Genomic DNA, 25,530 nt, shown 5'->3' on the forward strand with positions numbered 1-25,530 from the left:
TAATAATAATCTAGTTTACTACTTAAGTACTTATAAACTCTTTTTTAATTAGTTTATAGTTATAAAAAAGAGGCTTTTTATATTTTTATTAACCTAAATATATTACTAGCCGCTCGGTAAGTTATGTAGTGGTTTTTTTCTAGCTTTATAGGCACAAAAAATTAACCTTAATAGGATTACGCTTTTAAAAAAAATTATATAATACGGTATACTTTTTAATTATATAATACGCACAATGTGCCCTAAGTACGCGCTTAACGTAATATAGTAATTTTAATACGAAAACTATTATATAATTTAAAATAAGTAAGCTACCCTACTATTTATTAACGATAGGCTAAGTAATATACTTACGTAATAGTACTAGTTAAAAAAGTTAATAATAAAAGTTAGCCGTAATAATTAGCTATAATAGTCGGCCGTAATAGTTAAAAATAGCCCTTAATTATAAAGGTTCTAAACTTTAATAGCGACGTAGAGGTTTTTAAAAAAAGGGCTAAATAGGCTAATATTTATTACTCTTTTACTATACTAGAGCCCGTAAAGCTTCTTTTTATCTTTATCGCTTCTAATATTACCTAAAGCTACTCTCTATTTAAACTAAATAAATCTACTAAATAAATTTACTAAATAAGCTTATTAATATATAAACTATTACCTAAATAGCTAGTTAGATAACTAGTTAAGAAGTTAGCTAGTTAAAATACTACCTTAACGAGAACCTACTTTACTTTTAGTATATAATTAGTAATTAATAAGCTAAAAATACCCGTTAATAAGTCTACCCCTCTTAAGCTAGGCGCCCTCTTTAGCTAGCTTAACGCTATAATTATTATAACTAACGTAAGTATACTTAAGGATTAGTAAAGTACTTTTTAATAATATAAAATTTAACTAAATAATAATATAAATACCGTAAATAGCTAGGCTAATACGGACGTTAAGATTTAATATACTAACGCTAGTTTAAAAATTATACTTTATAGAGCTAGAAATCCCTTTAATACGGGCTATATTATAAATATAAAAGAATATATAAAGGGCCCCTTAATTTTTAATAAAAAGGAGTATATAATATAAGATCTAGCTACTTACGTAAGTTAATATTAAGAGGTTTTATATACGTTAGAATAAGTATAGCTCGCCCTCTAAATAAGTAAAAGAAAGTCGGGAGCTATTAATAAAAAGAAAATAACGGTTAAGTTAGTTAATTACTATTTTAATTAGTAATTAGGTATAGAGCGTAATATACCTAGTTTTCTTTAATACGTAATACATAGTACGGCCCTAGCGGATTACTTTATTAGGGGGGCTCGGTAAGTTATTAAATAAGCTCTTCGTATCGACGCCGTTTTTAGTTTTAATTTTTAATTATTATCTCTATTATTTTATAAAAATAAGTTATTATTAAGCTTATAAAGTTTCTTAAACTAGCTATTTTAATATTACCCGCGTTTTTATATATACCTTAACTTTATATATTTAGTAATTAGTTATTAATAAACGCCCCGTTTATAATAAATAGGGTCCTTAGGGTATTAATAAGGTAACTAACCTATAAAAATAATCTACCCCGATTATTTTTTTTATCTAGCTCTTTTATAAACGTTAGTATTTAAATAAGACTCGCTTTATAATAAGCTCGTTTTTTTAAATAAAATAGGGTTAAGTAGTTAACTCTAAATAACTATAGCTCGTTAATATTAATGATTTTTTATTAATAACTAGGCGTTATTTTATTAACGTTCCGTTCGTTTTTATAATTTATTATTATTTATACTAATTATTTTATAAAAATAAAAGCTTTAAAATTATAAAAAATTAAGCTATAAATACTTAATTAGTAAGGCTATAATATAAATATAAGTATATTATAAAACTAAAGTTTATAGAACTTTTTATAAGGGCTTTATTTTTTAAAAAGCTTTTTTATAATACGATCCGTATACTAATTACTAAATTATTAGCGTCTTATTACCGGCCGTATCCTAAATTTATTATATATATTAGCCTGGCTATTTATAACGTTCGTACTATTACCTAGCCGAATTCTGTATTATTAAAAAGTATTTTACTAATCCTCAGGCGTATTTATATTAATTATAATAGTTATAATATTAAGCTAGCCGAGGGCGCCTAGCTCAAGAGAGGTAAACTCATTAATAAGTATTTTTAGGTTCTTATCGAGGTAGTATTTTAACTAGCTAACTTCTTAATTAGTTATTTAATTAGCTATTTGAGTAGTAGTTTATATATTAATAGGTTTGTTTAATAAATTTATTTAATAAATTTATTTAGTTTAAATAGAGCTTTGGGTAATATTAAAAGTAATAAGAATAAAAAAATCTTTACGAGCTCTGAGTAATAGATATTAACCTATTTAGCCCTTTTTTTAAAAACCTCTACGTCGCTATTAAAGTTTAGAACCTCTATAGTTAAGGGCCGCTTTTAATTATTATAACTAACTATTATAACTAACTATTATAGCCGATCTCTATTATTAACCTTTTTAATTAGCGCTATTATATAAGTATATTACTTAGCCTATTATTAATAAGTAGCCGAAGAGGGCAGCTTACCTATACTAAATTATATAGTAGTTTTTATATTAAAATTATTATATTACGTTAAGCGCGTACTTAGGGTATATTATATATATTATATTATATTGTATAATCTTTTTTAAAAGCGTAATCCCGTTAAAGTCGATCTTTTATACTTATAAAATTGAAAAAAAAACTATTATATAGCTATATATTCTAAATATTAACGTAATATAAATAAGTTAAAATACGTTCCCTTTCTTTTATTACGAGTTTAATTATTTAATAATTATTATAATATACTTTTTATATATTACTAAGCTTAAATAAAATATTTTTAAAAAAGCGTTTAAGAACGAGTATCTTTTTAATTATATATTCCAAGCTTAGTAATTTAGTTTTTATAATTAATATAGTTATTATATTTTAACGAGCTACTTTTTACTAAATAAGGTTATTAAAAAAGGAAATTATAAAACCCTATAAGGATCTTTAGGTCTTTTTATTATTTATAAATAAAGCGTTATTTATAATTAATAATACTTAGCTACTCCCTAAGATCTTAAAATATATTATTAAGTATTATATATAATAAAAGTATTATATAACCTAATTTATAATAAAATAATATTAATAAAACGGGTTTATTAAGAAATAAGAGAGTAAAGTATATATAAAAATAACGTCGGGCCGAATTATAATTATTATATATAATATTAATCCGACCTTTTTTTAAAAAAAACTTAGTCTTATTTAGAAATATAATTTTTAAGTTCTTTTTAATTAGGATTATTAATAATAGGGTTATAAAAATAGTAGAGTTAATAAAATCGAACTTCTTAATTACTTTTTTAAAATACTAATTATAAACTAAGTAGATCTTTTTATTTAGTTAATTATAAACGACCCTTATTTAAAATATTATAAAACTAGCCCGTAGTTTTTTATTTTATACTTTTCTTTAAGTTTTGGAATTACTTAACTAGCCTTATAAATATAGTTTTTATAATAAAAAACGAGAATATTATTTATATTAAAGAGGATTAGGACCTTTTTAATAAAATCTTAGAATAAGTACGGGTCCTTATTTATAAATAAAAAACCTAGACTTTTAAAAATTAATACTAGCTCCTCGTATTATAATAATAGAGCATTACGGGCGCTATATAGGGCCCGCTCGAGTTCAATATATATTCTTAGCTTATAAAAGCCGTTTAAAAACTCGTAAATAATAGGGGGGTTATTTAGTTTTATAATTATATTTAAAAAGGTATTTATAATATTATATTAATAATTTTTAAATCGAATTAAGTAATAATAGTTATAGTTATTTTAAATATCTTAATAACTAACGTTACTATATATATCCTTTTTAAAGAGTATCGTTTTTAAAGGTCCTCCTTAATATAAATTTTTATTTTATAATAATTGAAGTAATTATTATTATTAAGTTTATACTTAAATACTTATTTAAGGAGTATTAGCTTAGAAATAACTAACGCCTTATTAACTACTCTTTAAATATTTATTTCTTTTAGCTTCTAGATTTTTAACTATACTACTTTTATAAATTAACTTTTTAAAAGTTTTAGTATTTTAAAAATATCTTTTTACTTCCTTAGAGAGGTAATTAATTAATTTACGTAGATTTAGTTAAATTAGACCGTAATTAATAAAACGTACTTCGTTTTATTAATTATAATATAAATATAGTAATATAGTATTTAATATCCCTAAGTTACCTCGTTAACTACTTTTTACTAATTAAATATATACGTATTAAAAAAGGAGTCTTAGTTTCTTTTTATTTAAATATAAAAAGAGTATTACTTAAGTTGCTCTTATTAATTTAGGTTTTAAATAAATACCTTTAGTAATTAGTTTTTTAACTTTTAGTTTTATTTAGTATACCCGTCCTTTTCTTAACTATATATATTAATTATATTAAAATTATCAACTAAGTTGTTTATTATTCTTATTTCTTAATATAAACTTATTTATTAAAAAGGTTTATTAAAGTCTAATTAAGTAAAAGGATCCTTTTTATAAAAGCTCTAAAAATCTTTATTTCTATTTATATATATATTATATTTTTAATGTTTTTAATAAAAAAGTTGATTTTTTTATAACCTCGTTTATAACTTTAATTAGCTAAATAAAGTTCGTATTTAACTCCGGATTTTTAAAATTTAAAGTTAGTTTAGGAATAAGTAGCTACTTACTTTGTTTATTTAAAAATAAACTAGGCTTTTTTATAGCCTTATTTACTTTTTATAAAACGAGTATAAGTAATAATAGCTATTTTTTATTATTAATTAATACGGCCTTTTTTTATTTATAATCTAAATAATTAAAGCTTAGGTTTAATTATTATAAATAGTTATTAAATTTTATTTATTACGGCCCTTAACTTAAGTAAATAAATTACAGTTTTAATATTATTTTTTAAATAAAAAACTATTTTATTAAACGTTATATTTTAAATAATAATAACGTTTAAAAATAAGGGGATCTAGATCTTATATAAGTTATAAATATTTATTACGTAATTTATAAAATACCCGATATATTCCCTCTATTTTATTTTAAAACGTCTCTTATTAATTCCTTTTTTATAATCCTTTTTAAAAAGATACGCTCTATAACTATATATATACGTCTACTTTTAATAAAAACGTAAATTATAAATAAGCTTTAGTATATTTATTAATTATTATTACTTAAAATAATAAGTAAACTAAACTTCTTTAGTTTAAACTAATAATAACTAGTTAGTATGTTATTTAGGGTTAATATTATATAAGTAAGCTATAGTTAATATAGCTTTTATTTAGAGTTCGTTTAGTAAACTAGTTATTAATATTATACTAATCGCTTTATTAATAATTTCTTAACTAGCTCGTTCTCTTCCTCTATTTAGGTTTTTTATATATAGAGGAGTAGTTTTTAAGTTTATTTTTAGCTCCCGTATTTATATTTAAAAACGAGTTTTATTATTAATTACGATTATTATACGTTTTACGTCTTATTAAATCTTATAAATAGCTATACCCTTTTATATATATACTAAAAATATATAAAGTATAAAAAACTCTCGTAGTACGGTACTTTAAAAAAACTACTAATACTTATAAAAATAATATAAAATACCTCTTTTAATCGGGTTAATATAGTCATAATTAATAGATTTATAACTAAGGAAAAGAGGATAGTATTAATTAAATTAAAAAAGTAAACTTCTTAATCGTTTTATATTATTATATATAAAAATAAATTATTTAAAAAGGCTCTAGTTTAATTTTAAAAAGTATATATATAATTAAAATAAAAATCCGCGCTACTAAGCTCTTATTTCTAATCGGGGCCCTTTTTTTTATATTTTACTTTAATTAGCTCTCTTATAAATCTCTAGACTTAATTAGCTTTAAAAAGGACTACTAGGACTAATCGCCCTACCCTATTCTAATACTTATTATTTAAAAAAATATAAGATTTTAAATACTATATTATAAATCTTTATAACTTATAAAAAGACGAAGATCCTATTTAAATACTCGTTTTTAATTAGTATTAGTTACTTACTTTATTTATAAGTTAGTAAGTAGTTAAAGAGGTCCTATAAGATTTTAAAATAAGGTCGGGTTACTCTTTATTCTAAGGTACGTTATAAAATAACTTATTTTATATAAGTAATTATATAGTATTAGTATTTTAAATAGCTTAGTTTTTTAATCCTTACTCCCCGAGCGGCTAAGACGAGCTTTTTAAGTATTATTAATATAAAATATTTAGATTTAAAGTATTAAAACTAAGCTATATTTAATTAGTTATTCCTTAATTTATATAAAGAACGTAAGTACTAAGCGCTACGTATTAAAATTATATTAATAAATAAAAACTAATTTCTAAATAGAAAATAGGATAAATAGGGCTTATATTTTAAAAAAACTAGATTAACCTTTTTCTCGAGCTATTTAATAATAATATTTTTAGATTTATTATTAAACCGAAGGGTATAGTTAAAACTTAAGTACTAAATATTAGTTTTTTGAAAGAGTATTCTTAATACGACGTTTATATAAAAGTTTTTAATAAAACTAATATTATAAAAAATAAAGTACTCTATCTTAGGCCCCTTTAGTTTTATAAAAATATTATATATAATCCTCGTTCTCTTAGTAATAATAAAATAGGAGGCCGTTTTAGAATTTATATTTTCTAAACTATTACTTTATTAAATAAAATCCGGTTCTAAAAGTAATTAGTTATTAACGAGGTAAATAGTACTATAATTATTTATAACTATATTTTTAAAAAAGAAGTATAAGTTAATAAAGGGGATAAAAAAAATAATAAGATTATTATTTTTATTCTTTTTTATATTTAGTTTAGGGAGTAGACTAATGTTAATAATTATAATTATAATATTTAAGGGGTAAGTTCCCTTAGAATTCTTTTTATTACTTAAATTATTAGTTTTAATTATTTTTTTAAAGCGACCTTAGTTATTATTATTCTATTTTAAAAGGGGTTTTACATAAATCTAACCTTTCTAAATAAGGTTAGTATAGAAGTTAATATACTTTTTTTTAATTTAAATAGGAAATTATTTTTTAAGTATCGTTACTACCTAGTTAAATATATTTTAACTTTATTTTACTTATTAAAATAAGCTCTATTTTTATATAATTTATTAGTTTTTAATAATAAGTCCCTTTATAAAGGTAGTTAATAAACGAGTTAAGAATTATTTCGTTCTACTTAGGGGAATTTAAATAATTTATTAATATTACGAATATTATAGGGGTTCGTTTATAACTCTTATTATATACTACTTTTTTATATAAAAAGTTATTAAAGATCTTAGTATAATACTTTATATTAAGGATCGCTTTTTTTTTTTTAGTTTAATAATTTTAATAAGCTCTTAGTTAGATTAATTTAAAATAAAATAATATATAATTATATAATAAAAGGTTTTTAAAGCAAAGGTCCCCTAGACTTTAAGTAATTTAAGTTATATTACTTAATAATAAGTTAAAAAGAAGTTTTTAATTTAGGTTAATAAGCTAATACTAGAGTTCGCTTTATTTATAACCGTATTAAATTCTTTTTTTATAATTATAAATAAACTAGAATTACTTAGTACGTACTTCTATTTAAAAACCTAGATTATAATATAAAAAAAGTAATTTAAAAAATTAATAAGCTCTTTTTTTATATTTTTTAAGATTCTTTAAATAATTATAAAAGAGATTTAGTAATTTATTAATTCGTACGATCTCTTTTTTATAAATAAGAGATTATTTTAAACACGGTTTATTAAATAAAAGAAGTATATTCTTTAATAAGACGTACTTAATTCGCTATTATAGCCTTTAGTTTTATTAAAATAATTAGTTATTTAATTCGATCGTTTCTATTTAAAGATTTAATTATAACCTCGCTTTTTAACTATTTAGTTTATTATTAAATAAACTCCTTAAATTTTTATTCATATTTAATTAAGGCCGTTTTATATATTTAATCTTAAGTAATATTTCGTATTTTAATATATTCCTTAATTAAAAAAATAGACTTAATAAAGAGTAACGGATTTAATAAAAAAATAAGGTTATTTAGGTTTAATAAGTCCTAGACGTTTTTTAACTAGGCCTTAACTTATAGAATAAGGTATTATTTAGGCTAACTTTATTAATAATTAAGCTTTTACTTAAGAATATTAATAGTGTTTTTAAAAAATATTAATTTATTTAAAAATAAGATTAATAAACGTAATAAGGGTTAAATAATATTTTAAAAAAAATATAGTAAACTATAGTTTTTAAAAAATAACTTTTTAATAAAAATATAGGGGTTTAAATTAGAACTAAGTTTATAATTATTATAAAGTTGTTATAAAAGTATTAATATATATAAAAAGAACGGTTATTTATTAAAAATAGGAAATAAGTACGAAGCTTATTTTAATATAGAGGGTACGAGCGAAGTAGGCTTTAGTAATTATATAACTAAGGTTACGTAACGTATAGTAAGGTTATAGATAGTTAAAGCTATTATAATAAATACTAAATAGTATATAAATATAAGTACTCTCATAGAGGGCGATTCTTAATTACCTATTAATTCAATCTATTTTGTAAATAACTTCGAAGTATAATAGGGCTACCAGGAGAAAAAGTAGTGCCGAACATACTGACGCTATTATTTCTAGCAGTCGATGGGCTGAATTTGGGCCTCATCACATAATACTTCCCATCAGATATAGCCCGTGGAGGGTACTTCTCGTGACGGCAGACCAGAAATGATTGCAATTGTGCGAACGCTGGTTACGAGGTGTGCCAGGCTGTGTGGCATGCAACCAGGAGCTCATTGGAAGAGCAATCAATCCAAAATCTTGAGCTAGGCATTCTTCTCCAAAGGTCAGGCGTATTTCGGATTTGCGGTTTAGTCGTTGCAAATTCCGACGTCCTTCTGCTGGGCCTCATTCGTGCATGTCACTTGCCCACCGTCCAGGTCGTCTCAAGATCAGGCTATAAGATCTTGCGGCTTATCCCTATGAAGCCAGCTACTTTCGCCGTGAATGCCACTTCGAGACCATAGGCAGTCGGATGGTTGCGACTTGAGACCGCCCACTTGAGGACAGGAGCATCATCAATTGGAAAGCCTATCGTCCGGGTCCCGAAATTAGACGACGGCATTATCGCACCAAGTCCGTCGAGGGGCCGCACTTTCCATCTCAATGGCCTCAACATGGAGTCCGATAGACGGTTCCTCTCACGGTCACAGCATGTCGCCGATACCTCTTCGTTCATATGGCACAGAAGAACATGACATGCTTGACCGCGACGTATCGCGGAATCTTTTGCATAGAAGCAGCAGTCACAGCAGACCTGGCATCACGCCCACAAGTTCCTATACACGCCTCAGTCAGCTTTCTGAGATCTTCCACTGCTTGGCAAACCAACGATGAAGAAGAGATTCTACTATTCGGACCCAGGGATGGCTATACTGTCCTTCATCTACCTCGCCTTAGGAATATTGGTGGTTTCCCATGAATCCATCTCTTGGTATCTCGGTGTCGGTAACAACCAGCTCATTGTCGTCGGATTCCTGCTCAGCATCACGAGTTTATGCTTAGGCAGCGTCGCGCCGATCCTGTTCATTCTCATAGAGGCCAGATTTGGCAAGTCCACTATCCAGAACTACGACGGGCTTCTGCGCAACAAGCCTACTGCCTCGAGACTTGGTATGTCTTGGAGAGTGGCACTCATCCTCATGTTGGCTCTTCCAATTGCTCTCAGCGTCGCGTACAAGACCTTCACTGGTGGCGAGAGTCAGATGGAGATCGACAGCTTTGACTACATCTCCAATAAGACCTATTATGGCATGTTCCAGCCGCCTGGCATACTTTCGTTCAACGGCGTCTCTGGGTTTCTCAACGCAGCCACGGCTTTTCGGGAAGCCACAAAACTCAGCTCAAATGGCTCTGAGCCACCTTTTCCAACACTGCCGAGCACATATGGCTACAATATCTTACTGTTGAATGTAACAAGCGCCGCGGCGCTTGATACTATCCAGGCATTTTATGTGATCGCAATACAGGAGCGTCTCGCAATAGGTGAATCATGGACCATCACTGCACCGGTGACAGGGACAGTAGCCACCTTCAATAAGATGATGGACTCGGATCGACAGACATTCGAAAGCGACTTCGTGTCTCATTTCCTGAACAGAAACGCCTGGGGTTTCGATACCAAAGACATGTTCAACGGGTGGTCACTCACACTCACGAACCGGAAATCTGACTCGGATCAATCGATACAGTATATTGGACTGGAACCAACCAACCCGGAATGTGAGTCCATTTCCAAACATGTCTGTCTGTACAACACCTACCGGCAACAATGCAACGGAACTTGATCAGTCACACAAGGCCGTTTTCAGCTGCTGAGCGGCCGTTGCGACGATGAAATTTTGGCTTGACCTCAGCAACTTCCATTTACATTCACATATCTCGCACTGGGTCTTGGTACATGCCCCCCTTAATAGAAATGCTAGGCCCATTCTGCGGAAACAACAAAACATGTAATAGAGGCATTCAGTCCCGTTGGATGCAGCCATATATGGCCACATCGGTCGCTGCGATGCTGTGGTCAAGGAACGCAGTCATGAAAGGCTCGGGGGCCTTTCAACTCGGAAGAGTTCAATGTGAGTTCTATGCCCTCGGAGTTGAAAAATGAGACCAAGGTACCGTACAAAGACGTCCGAGTCAAGTACAGAGTCCATCAAGCCGAGCAGATCATATTCTATAACAGACCAACGTTACGGAAATCACCTGGGCTATATCTGGTGCTTGCCATCCAGTCATTCTTGATAGTCATCATCCTGGGACTATCTTCCATGCGTCACTCGGAGCCCCTGGGCAAGGGATTCGGCCTCGTCTCGACCTTTTCGGGAATCGACAGTCAGAGCCTGAGCAGCTTGGCGGGAGCATCTCTTCCAGGGGAGCTTTCGCGGCCTCTCAAGCTTACAATGTCTCACGTTCAAACTGGCGGCACAAACACGATACAGTGTCGTGCAGGAACATCTTCAGAAGGGCGTAGGCGAAATGGGAAGCTAACTAGGAACGTTGTTAATCACCGAGGTGAGCATAACAAGTATTGGTAAGCAAATATATGCATCTTTTAGCATTATCCCATCAACCAGGAGTATAGATTGCATTGACAAACCAGTTTCAAGCCTTCAGTCTTTCTCTAAATCTGCTCAATTTGCATCTTTTTCACAGGTAGATATGTGATGGTCTTTTTCCGGCTTGACAGGCGTAAGAGATCGATTTCAATGGGATGAGGCTCACATGTGAGTATAAGAGAAGGTTAGGTTGATGTAAGATCTATGACTCCCTCTTACAAAGTATCTACATGTATGTATGTGTATCAATCCTACAAAGTATTTGATGAGATAAAGCCATTAGCTTTCCTCAGTTTTTCCAGAACTTGGACACATCACAACGGACATGACAGTCATGTGTATTGCGGAAATTGGCACCTCAAATCGTTCAAGTCAATAACAACATTGATTGTAGAGCGCCTGCGAAAAGAAGTCTGAGGATCAGGTATCCGGGGTATCGAAAGAGGACGCAATTAAGAAGGCAATAGACGCCGGGGCTGGGGCTCATCGCAAAAAAGACTGACCAAGGTAACGCAACAGGAACAACCAGGCATTCCACCGACTACAAGACTTCTCTCCCTTCTTTGATGTCTGACCTCAACCTACAAGGTGCACTGAGATCCTACCTGGCCAGAAAGCAAGACCACATGTAGCCAAAACCAAGGCTTTCTCACAGTAGTCTTCGACGAAATTCCATCCACGCCAAGCCTCAAGGCGAGCTCACCAAGGCAGGCATCCGCAAAGACTCGGTCGTCTGACTTATCTTCCTTTCATACGGCAGACAAGACCGGGTTCTCGACTCTGCACCTTCCCGGGATAGCACCACGCCACGAGTTCCCAAAGAGCAATTCACCCTTTCGAGAAGACATCTTGATTCAGGTTCCAACACAAGAAGTCGTCAGCTGTTCGCATTCAAGCACGGCACAGAAGTAGCTGGCCGTAGGCAGTCGAATCGGAGGATTTGATCCTGAGCCCTACAAACCCTGAAGCTGAAGGAGAGCGGCCGTAGCTCTGGTCCGGCACTTTGCTGTTAGTATCTCATTGGCGAGTATGATGTACCGGCGGCCAAGTGAGGTGCCTGAGATGCGGGCGTGGCAAGTCCAGGGCCTCGTTCTCTTGGACCAACATCGGGCGTTCCACGGTACGTGGGATCGTCAACTTGGTCCTGGCAATTTCACATCAGCGTATTCGGATTGTCATCGCTGTGGAGGAGCAGATGGTGCTTCGCTGCATGCTTGGAGTACGAGGCGGCAAAGTTGCAGATGAGAAGGCTGCTGCTATAAGTCTCTCGGTCCAACCAGCAGACATCAAAGTGCCATACCGCCAGTAGTCGAATCTTGAGCCGCAGGTCTCGCGACAAACGACAGCCAATGAAGCCAATATCGCAACGAGCCGGATCAGTGGACATCCGTGACCTTGCTGAATGATCTTCGTTGCAGTTGGGATGCAGTAGGCAAAAGTCTGGGGGTGGCCGCGTTGGAGGGGCCGAACTCATTTGAACGTCCCAAGAATCGCCAAAAAGGCAAAGCGTGTGCATCAAAAGATAGAGAGCAGGGTTTGGACGACGACCCGTCGTTTGAGCGTGGTCCCGAAATTGGTTCTTTCGCGTAACGGCAGGGCGGTACTGCAACGTCGACAACAACCCCCAGTTCACAGCAAGGTCCCCGCCAGGACCGGAGAATTTGGACCGCCCTTCGGTCTGGGATCTGGACCGTCTCATTGGAAACCACAGATTGACGACAATACTTCTGTCACAAGTCAAAGGATTTCACGGGACGCGTTTCGTTCTTACCCCAGAAAAGCCATAGACATTTGAGGGGTGTTCGCCACACCAGTAGCTCCTGAACCGAAAGCCAGATTGCCATATGAGGAAGCGAGCTGATGCCGTCGCCAACTTTGGAGGGTTCGGCATGCAGGCACAGCACAGCCACGATACGTTAGTGAAAGGAGAACGATAGGCAAGCATTTTTGACAGGTCAAAGTCACCTCACTAATAAAGAGAGCCCGAGCAGGGATGCCATGCGCCATTCGGTGGCTTGTTGACTGGTATCCGCAGGCACAACGGTTGTGCCATTTGCTGATCCACATCGAAGATCTCCTTTCTTACATCCAGTCAAGCCGACGATTCGGGCACTACTTGGTTCTACTGAGTCTTTGGGTACTAGGTTTGAGTTATTCGCCGGCACTTGTGTAGTCTCCTCTCGATCCGGGCGAATGGCCAGTGTGTCGGCGCTCGAGGGAATACAGAGCGCATACGGTCTTGTAACTGGGTCAAGATTGATGTGTAGGAGGTTGGAGATGAGGAGCGAGAGTTAAGTTAGAAAGCGCCGGCCAAAATATTCATGTCAACGCGGTACCAAAGTTGATTCCATAATGCTTGCTGGGTTTACTCGCTGCAGGCACCGTATGCCAACACAAACGATGCAAGTATGCGCTGTTGAGGGCAAGCCTGGTGTTCCGTTCGGCGCAAGCGGTGGTCGATCAGTGTCCCGCCAATTTTGTGACAAGGGTTGTTAATTGAGGCGACAAGTAGCCAATAACGACGAGTCAACGCTCATCTCTGGCCTGTCTGCCTCTAATCATTGACTGTCATCATGTAAAGATCGATCCATAGAAATCTCAGCTGAGCAGCACACTCGACTTGAGGCCGTGGTGCAGATGGTTTTGTCCAGTATTGCAATGATGAAGTGCGTTGTGAGAGGGACGGAACGCTGCCGCCAAGGAATCCAAGCGCGTACTCGTATTGCCGAAATGTGTGAACGGCTGGCTGCAGACAAAATGCTGACTCTCAGCCTCGATTTCCTTTCGCGATGTCTTGCTTTTTCTTTGCCGTTGCCGCTCCTGCGAACTGAGGAACGGCCCTGGGCATTAAAGGCATCCAACGGCCAGCGCTGGCGGATTTGATAATGGCTGTCGGTTGCATTGAACGCGCGAGACCGTGTCTTGGCTAGGCAGCTCGTGGCGTTGTCCCCGAAGAAGCCGCCCGTTTCTGGGTCTTTGGGATGAGCGTTAGGAGGGCATCTAATATAGACGGGGATCCATGATTGTGGCGCGGCCTGTCGCCCTAAGAGGTTACGTCCAGTGTCCGTGAGTAGCATTCGGTGCGTCATCCATCAACAAGGTCAACTTTTTAATAGAGATTGGCCAGGGGGCAAGGTAGCTCTCAGCAAAACGAGTTCGCGTGCCCTTGGGAGCGGGTTTCTCCCGGGAGAAGTGGGGGAAACAACGGTGTTCTGGGCTTCGAGGCTTGAGATATGAGTCGGCCGCACTGCCAGCTCCAAAGCATCAAGGATAAGACGATTGGTATGCCAAAGATTTCGAGAGCAATCGAAAAGACAAGTCGGGGTGCGGTGCGGCGTTGAAAAAGTTTGCAAGGGCCGAGACAGCTGAAGAGTATACACTCCGAGAGAAAAGTATTTCCCTCGCGGAGCTCATGAACGACTAGCCCTGGCTAGCGTCCTGTCTGTCTCTCCAAAAATCGAGCCGCCCGAGTCAAGAAGGAGAGGGAGGTGGCACAGACGATGATTTGACGGCTGCCAATATGACGAATTGCTGATGACAAGACCAGGACGGCTGAAGGATTGCTGCTAAAAGCCTGGGACCACGGAGGGCTTTCCCTAGCCTAGCGGCGAAGCCAGGTGCCAGTGGAGAGCAGGCCAGGATGGCGACCAGCAGTCCCGGGGGGCATATCAAGCTGTGTCTAACTTTGATGCTAAGGCGACTCGGGTGCAGGGATGCGCGGCACACCTTTTCAAGCACTGCACCACAACTTGGCATCTTGGATGGTCTCTTGCTAATTTCCCTTCCAAGGTTGAGATGCAGCAGCACACATGGCCGGGAAAACAACCGAATTCTGATGTTGCTTTGGGGCCGCAGAATGCCTGCATGTCAGCCTGCTCTCCTTTCCGAGGTGTCCTTGGGCCTTTTGGTCGCGAGGTATCCGTATATTGTATCTATGACAATTGCCATCCTATTGATGACCCCCCTGAAAGAGGAAACGGGCAAAGGCCATCTTCACAAATTCGTCAGGCCTGGGAAGTCGTCCGGAGCGCATGCAGGGGAGCTTCAAAAGACATTTGATTTGCAATCCCGCGGCCGGGCTCGCCAGGCACGCCGACAGCCAGGGGTATGATTGACAAATGGGGCAGCCTAGTTCATGTTTTGCCGGGGCTCCGGATCGCCTTTCTTTGGTATCTTGAGTTATTTGCTGTCGCCGACAACCTGTATCCGTACATGGTGGTGCGGTTGCTACCCGAAGGACGCAGCGAGCAGCCATAAACACGCGTATATCGATATTCGTGGAAACGCCTCACCCTTGCTTGGCAGTCTTTCCAGCCTCTAGACTCCGATGCGACTTCTGCTGTGCCTCCGTTCTCCGAGCGTGTTCTGTTGATATGCGATCGCAAGGCCCGAAGATACATAGATAACAGTGGGGGCGCCATGGGACATTATTGCTGCTGCATTGCAACATGGTCCGTATCAAGGCAGAGCGACAACGGGATGCATGGTACCTTGTACGACTCCTATTGCGCCCTGATGGTGTTTACCAGGTCTTGGCGGCATCGACACGAGAGAAGCGCATGCGGAGCCTACAGAGACAAGTCATAATTGTTAGCACTGAGGCTGGTGATGTAGTTTGTGCTCATCATGTTCGAAATAAACAGCGGTTGTGGGAATGTGGGAGAGCCTAGGGGATCGTTGATGGAGTATCTTTTTGCTTGGGGTGCGGCATACCGATTTGGGGCGCCACTTTTGACTTGCAAGTGGAGCGGAGCCTAAGTGCAATGGGCCATGGGCATTGCAATTGGGATGGAACGATGGGCGATCGAAGATCCAACAATGCTGGTGCAACCGAATTCTGATTATGGGCCGGAGCAGCAGTAGGATGCAAATCTGTTAAGCGATCCTTCGCTTGGAAGACTGCTTTGTAATAATTTGTATTGTGTCTGCCCAAAACTCATAGCCGGTACGCGCCGCAGGATGATGAAGCTGCTTCTCTGATATCTGTATCCGGTTCTCCTGTCGCATGGCTCATAATTAGCACCTCAGGCGGAGGCAAGCGGATCTAAATTCTTCATCCATAACTTCGGGTCTGGTATCCGAGCAACGGCATGGCCTCCGTGTGTATTAAGTTGGCGTTGATGGCGTTTGGAATGTAAGTGGACGAGAAAGGCCGGTGTCGAATGTTGATAGATCGTCATGTGCTCGACAATAATACTGGACTGTCCACTCTGGGATGTGTCTTCATCTCGATTGTATTCCTGGCGTTATGGCGTTGTGTAACTGTGGTCTGCCAACCGGGATAAATGCCGTCGAAGGCCTTTGGCGGTGTTTCCAGGACCTATGATATCCACCTTTGTTGTGCATCCCGTTGGTAGTCTTGGCGGTCGAGTGGGACTGTGCAAGGAATGGGACGCCAACAACAGGCACCGCCAGGCAGGATGGGGAATTGGAGTCTTTGGAGATGGGGATTTCGGTCCACCAGTCTATGCCGGTAGGGTCGCAAGCAGGCGGGCATCTGTGGTCCTCCTGGCTGGCTTCGGCCGTCGTCTCATGCAAAAGAGGGAAAACCATGGCAGAGGCGATCGAAAGAGTGGGACAGGTCGTGCTTGCGGCTTGCCAACCAGGTTAGAAAGGCACTCCCGTCGATAGATCATGGCAGCGCGTCCGAAGGTCCGGCCGATGGGCAGAAAGAAGGAGTTGGGGAGGAAACACCTGTTTCGTGCGTGACCCAATTGAGCCATGATGCGAACAGATTCGAGAATTCGTGCCATAATTACCGAGCTAGCTACGCATCAGCGGTCTCTGCTATTCTTGCTGAATCATATGTGTTGACATTGGTAAGTTGTTGCCGTGAGGAATCCGAGCTGGCCATTGACTGGCATGTGGATGACCGATGATGAGCTGCCTGTGGGCACTGGGGGATGGGATAGGATTGTGAATGTTGGAACGGTAGGCATTGGACCGTGCATAAGATGACGGATAGCCCATACACAGTAGACGTTGGATGGCACCGTTTTGGTCGCAATGCTGTTCGTCCGTACCTAACCCCGTACACAGGGAGATGAAGGAGGTTCGTCGGTCCGTTTTTAATGTCCTTGAGTAAGGTAAGGAAGGAACACTGCTTCAGCCTACCTCCCTTACTGTACCGTAAGGCAATAGGTGCGAGGAAGCCCCAATGGCTGGAACACTCGTCGCAACTGCCCGATAGTGTTCAGTTGGTCATAGGGAAGGAGACACGAAACAAGACGATTCATTGGCAACGTCTTGCCATGGTTCGGACGGAAAGAGCCACCTCCATCATGTTCGTTGGACTTCTGACTTGCTTCCTCGTCCAAGGTACCATGAAACCTTGGGGTGCACCTGACCGAACAGCTGCCTTCCCAGTTCATCTGTTCTCTCAGACACTTCAGGTTGATTGAGGAGTGGATTCGTCTTCCATTCTGGAAGGAACAGATCTGAGCAAGTGTCTTCACGCAAGGTATTCGTACCTAGGTACCTTTCTCGAGGCGGGGGTATTCCATTTGATACAGTAGGCACTTCCAATGCCTTCTATTGTTCTTCTGCAAGCATAGAAGTTCGGCACAAGCTCAACCATCATCTAGATTCCTATCACCTTATTTCAATCTGTTCGGGGTCTTCTGTCCACTGTACGCAGCTCTCTCTTGTTCTCTGTCGCTGCCTGATTGACCGTCCCACATCAGGAAGAGGAATTTTCTCTTGCCAAGCAAACTCAATTCGCAAAGGAGAAGAAAACCAAGAGAAAGGTGGTCCGAGACACCGTTCTTCTGTCTGTGAAATTGACACAAGCTTAGGCATTCAGGGTTGCCCTTTGGCTTTTCCACCTTGGTGCTGTCTTTCCCGATGTATCGGTTTCCCACGGAGACCCGGATCCCGCCGGGCCCGCCAGGTCTTCTCAACGGTTCCGTCCCGCCCGCCGATTGACGTGGGAAGTATCTGCGTCAAGAAAACTTGCAAGCCGCCAGCAAAGTACTCGCCCGAGACTTTGAGCTCGGCTGCCTTCTGGGGATACGTTATCCCCTTCAACACGTCAACCTATAATCTCCCACATGGGATAGGCCCAAACTGTCTGGCCTGTCAATCCGTCTGTCATCTGTCTATGTATGTACTTGCTTACGGAGATCAACAGTTTGCCAAGTCCGTATCGCACTGCGTAGACCCTCGCCCTCCCCTCCCCACCTCAAAGAATCCAACCAGAAGGTTGCGGGCTCACGGTCCCACGCTAGGTCCGACACAGCCACAGGAGAAGGATGGTTTTGACGTGTTCTCGCGTTCTGAGAGTGCGTTGACTGCGTCGTATACCTTTGTTCTGCCCCACGTTGGAATACCAGAATACGGCCCCTCTGCCCAACCCCTGAGCAGTGAGCACGCCAGTGGCCGCGACGCGAACGCAGAGGCATGATGTAGTGTCGCATTGGCAGACGCTGTTGACAGCTATTGGCCATGCCTCAACACGCAAGTCTGCGGGTTCTGTCCATTTTTTTCTTCACTTCCCAAAGAAAGAAGCGATTGCTGACCTTGCCGGGGAAAGACAGACTACAGTACGTGAGTGCCTCAGATCTGCGGGTATCAAGCCGTACTGCGAACAGGGCGGGTGGATGCCATCCCCTTCTCAACTCTATACGGATAGGACATACGGCGAACCCCGTTTTTGCAGTGGTTAGGCGTTGCGTTGTTCTGGCTCGGACGTCCGGCCTGCGACCTGCAGGATAGTCAGAAGAGTTGCGGAAGCCACGCCACGACATGCACAACCACGCATACACAGTACAGAGGTGGCAGAGGAAGACCGGCGGGATGGCGTCCAACATCTGCCAGGCGGGCCCTACTACCAACGCTCGGGCACCGAGCTAACATCCATCCCCTGGTGGCCAGCAGAGGTGGGATGTTTAACGCTGCTGGTCTACTGTATCTCGTTGCTTACAGATCCCCAGTGTCTGTTCCCTCGTTTGCTAACGAGTTGGAATGGGGTGCCTTGTTGCATTTTTCTACTGACTTAGCTGCAGTAGTCTGAGGGCTGCCGTTGTCTGCCGTACCCTTACCAAGCTGGAGCGTACAAATACAGGCTACCTTACGCAGTACAGCAGCGTTGTGCTTGGACATTTCTTTTCTTTCTTCACGGCCATCCCAACTTCCGACTCGTCCGCCCTGTTTGCCCGGCTCTTGCGCTGCAAGGCCTTGCTTCTGCATTGCATCACAGAAAATGGAATCCAGCAACCAAAGACGCCTTGTGGCTTGTCAGATTAGCTCCTTGTAGCTTGCCCTGCCAGGCTTGACAGCAGGGACTACAAGTACGAAAGTACGCAGACCATACGGAGGAGTATCTTTTTCGTATTCATGTCCCCCTCGAATACTGGCTTGAATCTCGATTGCTTTAAATGAGCCATTGAGTCCCAATTGATGGCTCTGCCTTCTCTCGGGCACACATTCTTCTCAATCTGCTTTCCTTCCCCCTCGGGCCTCACTTACTGATCCAGTTGGTGACATTCGGCCCGTCGGATTTGGATGGGGTTGAACCATTCCTTATCGCCCTGTGCAAATTTCATAAGCCCTTTATTTTCTTGTTGCTTCTGATCCAATCCAGCCTAGTCTGACTACGGATACAAGAGTGACCAAACAGGGGAGGAGACATGCCCGATCCAGTCAACAACTCACAACCACGTAGGCCCCCAAGCTAGTAGTGGAAGATCCCGCGCGCACTCGCCGGCGGTGTCGTTACTCATGGGTACTTGGACCGCCAAGGAGTAGATAGCGCTATGAGATGTTCCTTGGGAAATCGTTACAATGTGTGGATGTTCGCCCGGGGTTATGGGTTCCTTGATGCCTGGGTACCTGCAAAGACCTAACCCAAGTGCCTACCACGCAGTAGTACCTAGGAGTCTAGGACACTCTGTAATCGGAGATTTTGGTACAGGGAAGGGGCCTCTGTACGAAAGCTGCAAGGAGGTGGACTGTCCAACCTATGGGGACACAAAATGCCTCCCGAGTTCCCGGGGAGGAGAAAAGAACCAAACGGGGCCACCTCAGTGCACCTACATACTGCGTACGTAGGGTAGGCATGTACTATCTGCCCGGGTCGGTACGTATTCAACTATCGGATGGGTACCGACTTTTGGTGGGATGCTGTACAGCGTACGCAGTATCTGTACCGCTAGGAGGAGAGGTGAGGCATCTACCCAAAGTACCTACATCTTCATTGGTCTTACTGCAAGAGAATAAACGTTGGCAAGGGAAAATCAAACATACGGGAAACCATTGGCAATTCTTTCTCCTTCACGTTTCCCTCGAACTTTCTCCGAGCTATGCATTTGTCGATAGACGCACAGCACAAGCCTGGGACTAGGTACGGGAAACTCATGATCCTATCTGTGACAACGCCACCATGGCAGCAAGAGATGGAGGCAGACAACGGCGTACTAGGTAGTCAGTCCATGGCAGCAGAGATGACAGGCATTGGGATTTGAGAGAGAGAAGTGCCTACCATGCTGCCCCAATCCAATATGCGCCAGGTCCCAGTCAGTTTAGTCCAGTCCAGTCCATCCCAATCGCAACCCACTTTCGATCCGATTGCCATACCATTCCATTCCATCCGTTCTCCCCGTCTCCAGTTTCTCCCATCCGTCCACGTTTAGAACGGTGAACTGGTGCCTGACCGGGAGTCTGTCTGTGAAGTGACTGCTTGGAGACTGGACCGGTAGAGTGAGGAACTCGCCCATCCCGGCCTGTCCTATTTCTCTTTTCAATCCGCTCTGAGACACACGCCCAGAAATGTCAATATTTTTTGTCGCCATCTCACTCTCCGTGCCCTCTTCCTAGAGTTTGTCCTGCGCTTTTTCTCTCGTTCAGTCTGTTTCTCTCTCCTTCTTTTTGCTAAGATAGCTAGCTGTGTGTATGGATCTGTCTCAGTGAATTTGTCTACGTTTACCGAATTGGACGCCAGTCAATTAGAAGCAAAGTACTTTGGTAAGGTAGTTTGTCAAGCATCTGTGCCTAAGGTACCTACCGTAAGGTAATTAAGACACAATCCTCTCATCGCCGGCGCCTACATCCACGGTCCACGCCCGTCCTCCCTGAACCCCCCTGTCCCTTCCGTCCTTCTCCTGCCTTCCGCAGACGCCGCCCACCTCATCCTCCATCTCCTCCCCAAATTCACCCACGTACTTCCGTACCTAAGATACGTCGTACGCACGGCACGGCCACACTGGAGACTTTTTTTTTTTCTTCCTTTCCCTCTGCTCCTGCTGGCACCGCGTGGCTCTCTCCTCATCCCATCATCCCAACTCTGTCACCGTCCCTCCCTACAACCCACCCCTACCTCCCTTTTACCTAGTCGTGACTTCCCTGGCTGGCATCCGCAGAGGTGTCTTTGCCCGAAACACACCACGCTTCTTACACACCTCCCGCACAGCCCGAGGTACCTCGCGTGTTCCTTGGTACCTGCCTCTCCTGCTTTACTTTTAGACGCCTCCTCCAGCCATTGCCGCTCTCTCCACCACCTCTGGCTCACTCACCCTCCTTCTATCATCCCGTCCCAATTCTCCAAACCTCTCTACCCTCTCTACCTTACCTCTTCCCTCCATATCCTCGTTGTTTTTTCGCACCGAGCGAGAGACCGTGTTTGTCCTACGAAAAGAACGACAGACAGAGCTCAATCCTACCTATCCCGTCTCCTTTTCTTTCTTGTAATCCTAAATCTCGTCATCTCCTTTCGACGATCACGCCCCCCCCGTCCGTTCGCTGTCCTCCCCAAAGAACCAAGACCGGCAAGTCTTCGAAACACGACACCACCTCGGGGCAGCCAATCCATTCGTTACATAGACAGAAAGTTGCTTGCACATTCACACCCACACATTCACCTTTGCCGCAAGCTGTCGACAAGTATCAATCGACCTCGCATCATCCTCTTGACCGTGCTCCAAGCCAGCTGTTCTTGTTGTTGCATCGTCTCGCCGTTTCCAAGGGCCCATTCAGTTAGCCCACTTCAGCTCGACCAGCCGCCCCCGACTTCGACTAGCCACTACAGGCGACACGTTCGTTAATTCTGCTGCATCGAGAGAAGCCTTGGTTTTCGATCCTGCGCCACTAGGCTACCAGAACCAAGAGAGACTGACGACCCGTCGCCGAATCGCTTCATTTCCACGTCGCTCCAAATCCACGCCCCGATACACTTGCCAGCGTCGAATGGGTCTGACGCCCGACGCACCCACAGACGCGCCCACCTGCCGACCTGCTGTCGCCTACGCCTAGTAGGGGGTTTTGGAACACGGGAATCAGGATAGGAACAATCCACCACTTCCGTTTGTGCGATACACAGGTCGCTACACCTAGTTCGACTCCAATCGACGATTGAACGAAGCCACACGCTGGTTGCTGTTCCATTCGCCGTCGTTGTACAAGGCCCAAAAAGCCGTCTGCGTTGTCGCGAAAAAGAGGTGTACAGAGGGTACAACAGGCGACCACTTGGCCCAGCCCACCAGCTAATCCACAATTGGGCCCATCATGGCACCCATGACGCCCCGGCTCAAGATCCTCTCAGGTGCGTCCCATTTCTTTCCTGGCTTCCAGTCTTCCCGCCCGCTCGCTCCAGTAATTGCTTCTTCTTGCATCAGTGCGACGGTGTGGATCGGAATTTTGTGTTCCTTTATCTCTATCCGTCAGCCCGGCTTTTCTCCTCCATACTACACCTTTCCCATCACAGACCACACTCGTTTTTCTTCCCCTCTCTTTTTTTTCCTTCTTAATATACACAGTACTCGTCAATACAGGGACCGGTGCTCTTGCATCGTGTCGACCGCAATTCAGCATGGCCGACGACAGCGAGCTAATGAAAACCTGTGTAGTGGGAGGGAATCCAGTTTCTGCCTTTCTATCATGGAGATTACAAGCGACGAATGCTTGCGACGTTACACTGGTGTGGAAGTCGGGATTCGATCACGTTGCGCAATACGGCATATCCTTCAAGTACGTCGCCTATTCTCTCCTGCGACCTGCGGGCGCGCGTCTAATCAAACATTTGCAGGTCTCCCATATTTGGCAACGAAAGATTTAAGCCGCGACACGGTAAGTTCCCAATGCACCATGGTCGGCAGAGGAATGTAAAGATTGCTGACAGTCTAAACCCGCAGTTGTACGCGTTCCCGAAGAAGCCGCACACGGCGGTGGCCCATTTGATTATGTGATCCTTTGCATCAAGGCTCTCCCCGACGTTTACGACCTCGCCGCCGTCATTGACGCCGTCGTCACCCCTCAACACACGTGCATTCTCGTTAACACGACGCATACTCTCGGTGTCGAAGCCGCTATTGAGGAACGATTCCCCACCAACGTTGTGCTTTCGCTGGTTTCCAATGCCGAACTCTCCCAACTGGGCCAGAGCGAATTCGAACACAAGGGCTCAACAGAAGTCTGGGTTGGACCCTCCTGCAAAAATGATAACATTCCCGGCGCGATCCAGAGCGATATGGCCGAGGCATTGGCGATGACGTTGAACACGGCCCAGGTCGACTGCAAAGTTTCCCAGAACATCCGTCAGCAGCAGTATGAGCGGGTCATTGGGTAAGCCTGCATATGAATAGATTCCGTTTGGTAGCCTTGCTGACCTGACGACAGACCTATTGCTTTCCACCCCGCCAGCGTCATTTTCGAGACAGCAAGCCACGCCCAATTGCTTGAGAAGGTTGGTGTGAAGGATATGGTGACAGGCGTAATCGACGAGCTGCTTGCTTTGGCAGACGCACACGGCTGCAAGTTATCTCCCGACTTCAAACAAAAGACCATTGACGAAATGACGAAGCCCACGAACCCCGAGAGCATCATGTGGCAGGACTACATCGCAAAGCGACCGATGGAAGTTGAGACGTATCTGGGCTCACCGATAAAATTGGCCAAAGAGGCTCACGTCCCTGTTCCTCGCATCGAGTCGCTTTACGCTATTCTGCATAACCTTAATATTGTCAACCGCCAGAAACCGCCAAAGCCTATTGATGTAACAATGGCACCTCCCGGCTCACCCACATCTCAGTCACCTCTCCCGAGGATGTCATCAGCAAATGGTGCCCGACCCATGATGAATGGCAATGGTATGCCACCAAACCGGGGACCGCGCCCACGCAACTCCTCAAATTTGGGCCCAGGACCACCGCCCGGTATGCGTCGGCCCCCCATGAACGGGGGCCCTCCCAACGGCTTCCCTCGTGGCCCGCCTCCTCCGGGATCTAGGGCTGCTTCGAGACGCGGGTCCATGGAGGGAAACGATTTGGAGGAGTTCTCACATCTCATGATGTATGATGATATTCCGGAAGGTGGAGAACCTGGTTACAGCTATGGCCTTGAGGGTTCCGAGTTGGCTATTCGCGAGCGTGAGATGGAGTTGCGTCAGAGAGAGCTGGCACTGAGAGAGAGGGAGATGCGAATGAGATCGAGAGGTCCTCCCCCAAGGCGAGGCCCGCACCCCATGCGCAACAGCGCTCAGGTTTTCGACGAGGAGGATGACGACGACGACTACTTCGACCCCAACTCTGGACCACCGGCCCCGATGATCGACCCCGATAACTTTGACATGATGAGCGTTACGTCACGGAAGAACCGGAAGGCGGCAGCCGCAGCACCGCCCACCCGTGCTCAGTACCACAAGAACGAGATTTACGATGCCGGAGGAGCACCGCCCGCCAGATCATCCCGATTCCGCCCCAATTTTGGACGCAATCGTTCCAGCCAGATTGCTAGTATCCCTGCTGCGAATGAGAACATCCTAGACGACCCCCTCTTTTCCTACTCATCGAATCGATACGGTGCCGTTGACAGAGGTACGATGCAGGCAGGCTCGAGAGCAAACTCGCTGACGGCCTCACGTCTGGACGAGATGCAAATGGGCGGAGGCCCCATGGCCATGGGCATGAACGGAGCCTTTCCGCGACGAGCTAGCCAGTCTCCCGGAAACCCCTACAGTCCGTCGATCCGGGGCGGCAGCGGCCGACCGTCGCCGCCCAATGGATATCACGGCCCTCCGATGAACGGTCGTCCGTCTCCTCCTGACGGTATGCGTCAGCCGGTGCCCCGATACCCTCCCGGCCATGGTAACGCAGTCGCGCCACAGCAGGTTGAGCAACATATCGGGGTGAGCGGTCTTGTTCCTCCACCTAAACAGAAGAACATGAGAAGTCTGACTGGTAGTGCGAGCGCCAGCGCGGGCAGTGGTGAATCACAGAATGACACCGAGCCTTCAGCCCACAGCAGCCAAAGCAGTCTCGGGCCGAGACCGGCTATAGGAGTCCGGTAAACATCACTCACGAGGCTGCTT

At 41.9% G+C, this 25,530-nt stretch overlaps 6 protein-coding genes across 6 annotated transcripts, besides 1 other annotated feature; 5 read left to right on the forward strand and 1 right to left on the reverse strand.

The window, feature by feature from the left end:
* Window positions 1-235: 235 nt before the first annotated feature.
* CLUP02_08740 (uncharacterized protein) lies at window positions 236-9,485 on the forward strand (the record flags this gene model as incomplete). The annotated part of the gene is made up of 4 exons (XM_049287723.1): window positions 236-246; window positions 8,909-9,062; window positions 9,147-9,335; window positions 9,417-9,485. The coding sequence occupies 4 exons, from the start codon at window positions 236-238 to the stop codon at window positions 9,483-9,485; spliced, it is 423 nt and encodes a 140-aa protein (XP_049144866.1).
* Window positions 9,486-9,512: 27 nt separating this feature from the next.
* CLUP02_08741 (uncharacterized protein) lies at window positions 9,513-11,971 on the forward strand (the record flags this gene model as incomplete). The annotated part of the gene is made up of 5 exons (XM_049287724.1): window positions 9,513-10,401; window positions 10,649-10,754; window positions 10,862-11,145; window positions 11,366-11,402; window positions 11,893-11,971. 5 exons carry the CDS (start codon window positions 9,513-9,515, stop codon window positions 11,969-11,971), a joined length of 1,395 nt encoding a protein of 464 aa, XP_049144867.1.
* A 3,058-nt stretch (window positions 11,972-15,029) lies between these two features.
* Window positions 15,030-15,491, forward strand: CLUP02_08742 (uncharacterized protein; the record flags this gene model as incomplete). The annotated part of the gene is made up of 3 exons (XM_049287725.1): window positions 15,030-15,149; window positions 15,206-15,339; window positions 15,362-15,491. The coding sequence occupies 3 exons, from the start codon at window positions 15,030-15,032 to the stop codon at window positions 15,489-15,491; spliced, it is 384 nt and encodes a 127-aa protein (XP_049144868.1).
* A 201-nt stretch (window positions 15,492-15,692) lies between these two features.
* Window positions 15,693-16,787, reverse strand: CLUP02_08743 (uncharacterized protein; the record flags this gene model as incomplete). The annotated part of the gene is made up of 2 exons (XM_049287726.1): window positions 15,693-15,802; window positions 16,568-16,787. 2 exons carry the CDS (start codon window positions 16,785-16,787, stop codon window positions 15,693-15,695), a joined length of 330 nt encoding a protein of 109 aa, XP_049144869.1.
* A 1,290-nt stretch (window positions 16,788-18,077) lies between these two features.
* Window positions 18,078-18,158: a sequence feature (Short protein (CLUP02_08744, UQC83250.1) was converted to a misc_feature.).
* Window positions 18,159-18,867: 709 nt separating this feature from the next.
* CLUP02_08745 (uncharacterized protein) lies at window positions 18,868-19,245 on the forward strand (the record flags this gene model as incomplete). Its single annotated transcript, XM_049287727.1, has 1 exon — window positions 18,868-19,245. A coding segment is annotated over one exon (378 nt), but the record flags the coding sequence as incomplete, so codon positions are not given.
* Window positions 19,246-22,730: 3,485 nt separating this feature from the next.
* Window positions 22,731-25,509, forward strand: CLUP02_08746 (uncharacterized protein; the record flags this gene model as incomplete). Its single annotated transcript, XM_049287728.1, has 5 exons — window positions 22,731-22,767; window positions 22,982-23,192; window positions 23,251-23,291; window positions 23,357-23,786; window positions 23,841-25,509. 5 exons carry the CDS (start codon window positions 22,731-22,733, stop codon window positions 25,507-25,509), a joined length of 2,388 nt encoding a protein of 795 aa, XP_049144871.1.
* Window positions 25,510-25,530: the final 21 nt, after the last annotated feature.

Source organism: Colletotrichum lupini, chromosome 4, assembly GCF_023278565.1.
Source record: "Colletotrichum lupini chromosome 4, complete sequence".
Taxonomy (NCBI): domain Eukaryota; kingdom Fungi; phylum Ascomycota; class Sordariomycetes; order Glomerellales; family Glomerellaceae; genus Colletotrichum; species Colletotrichum lupini.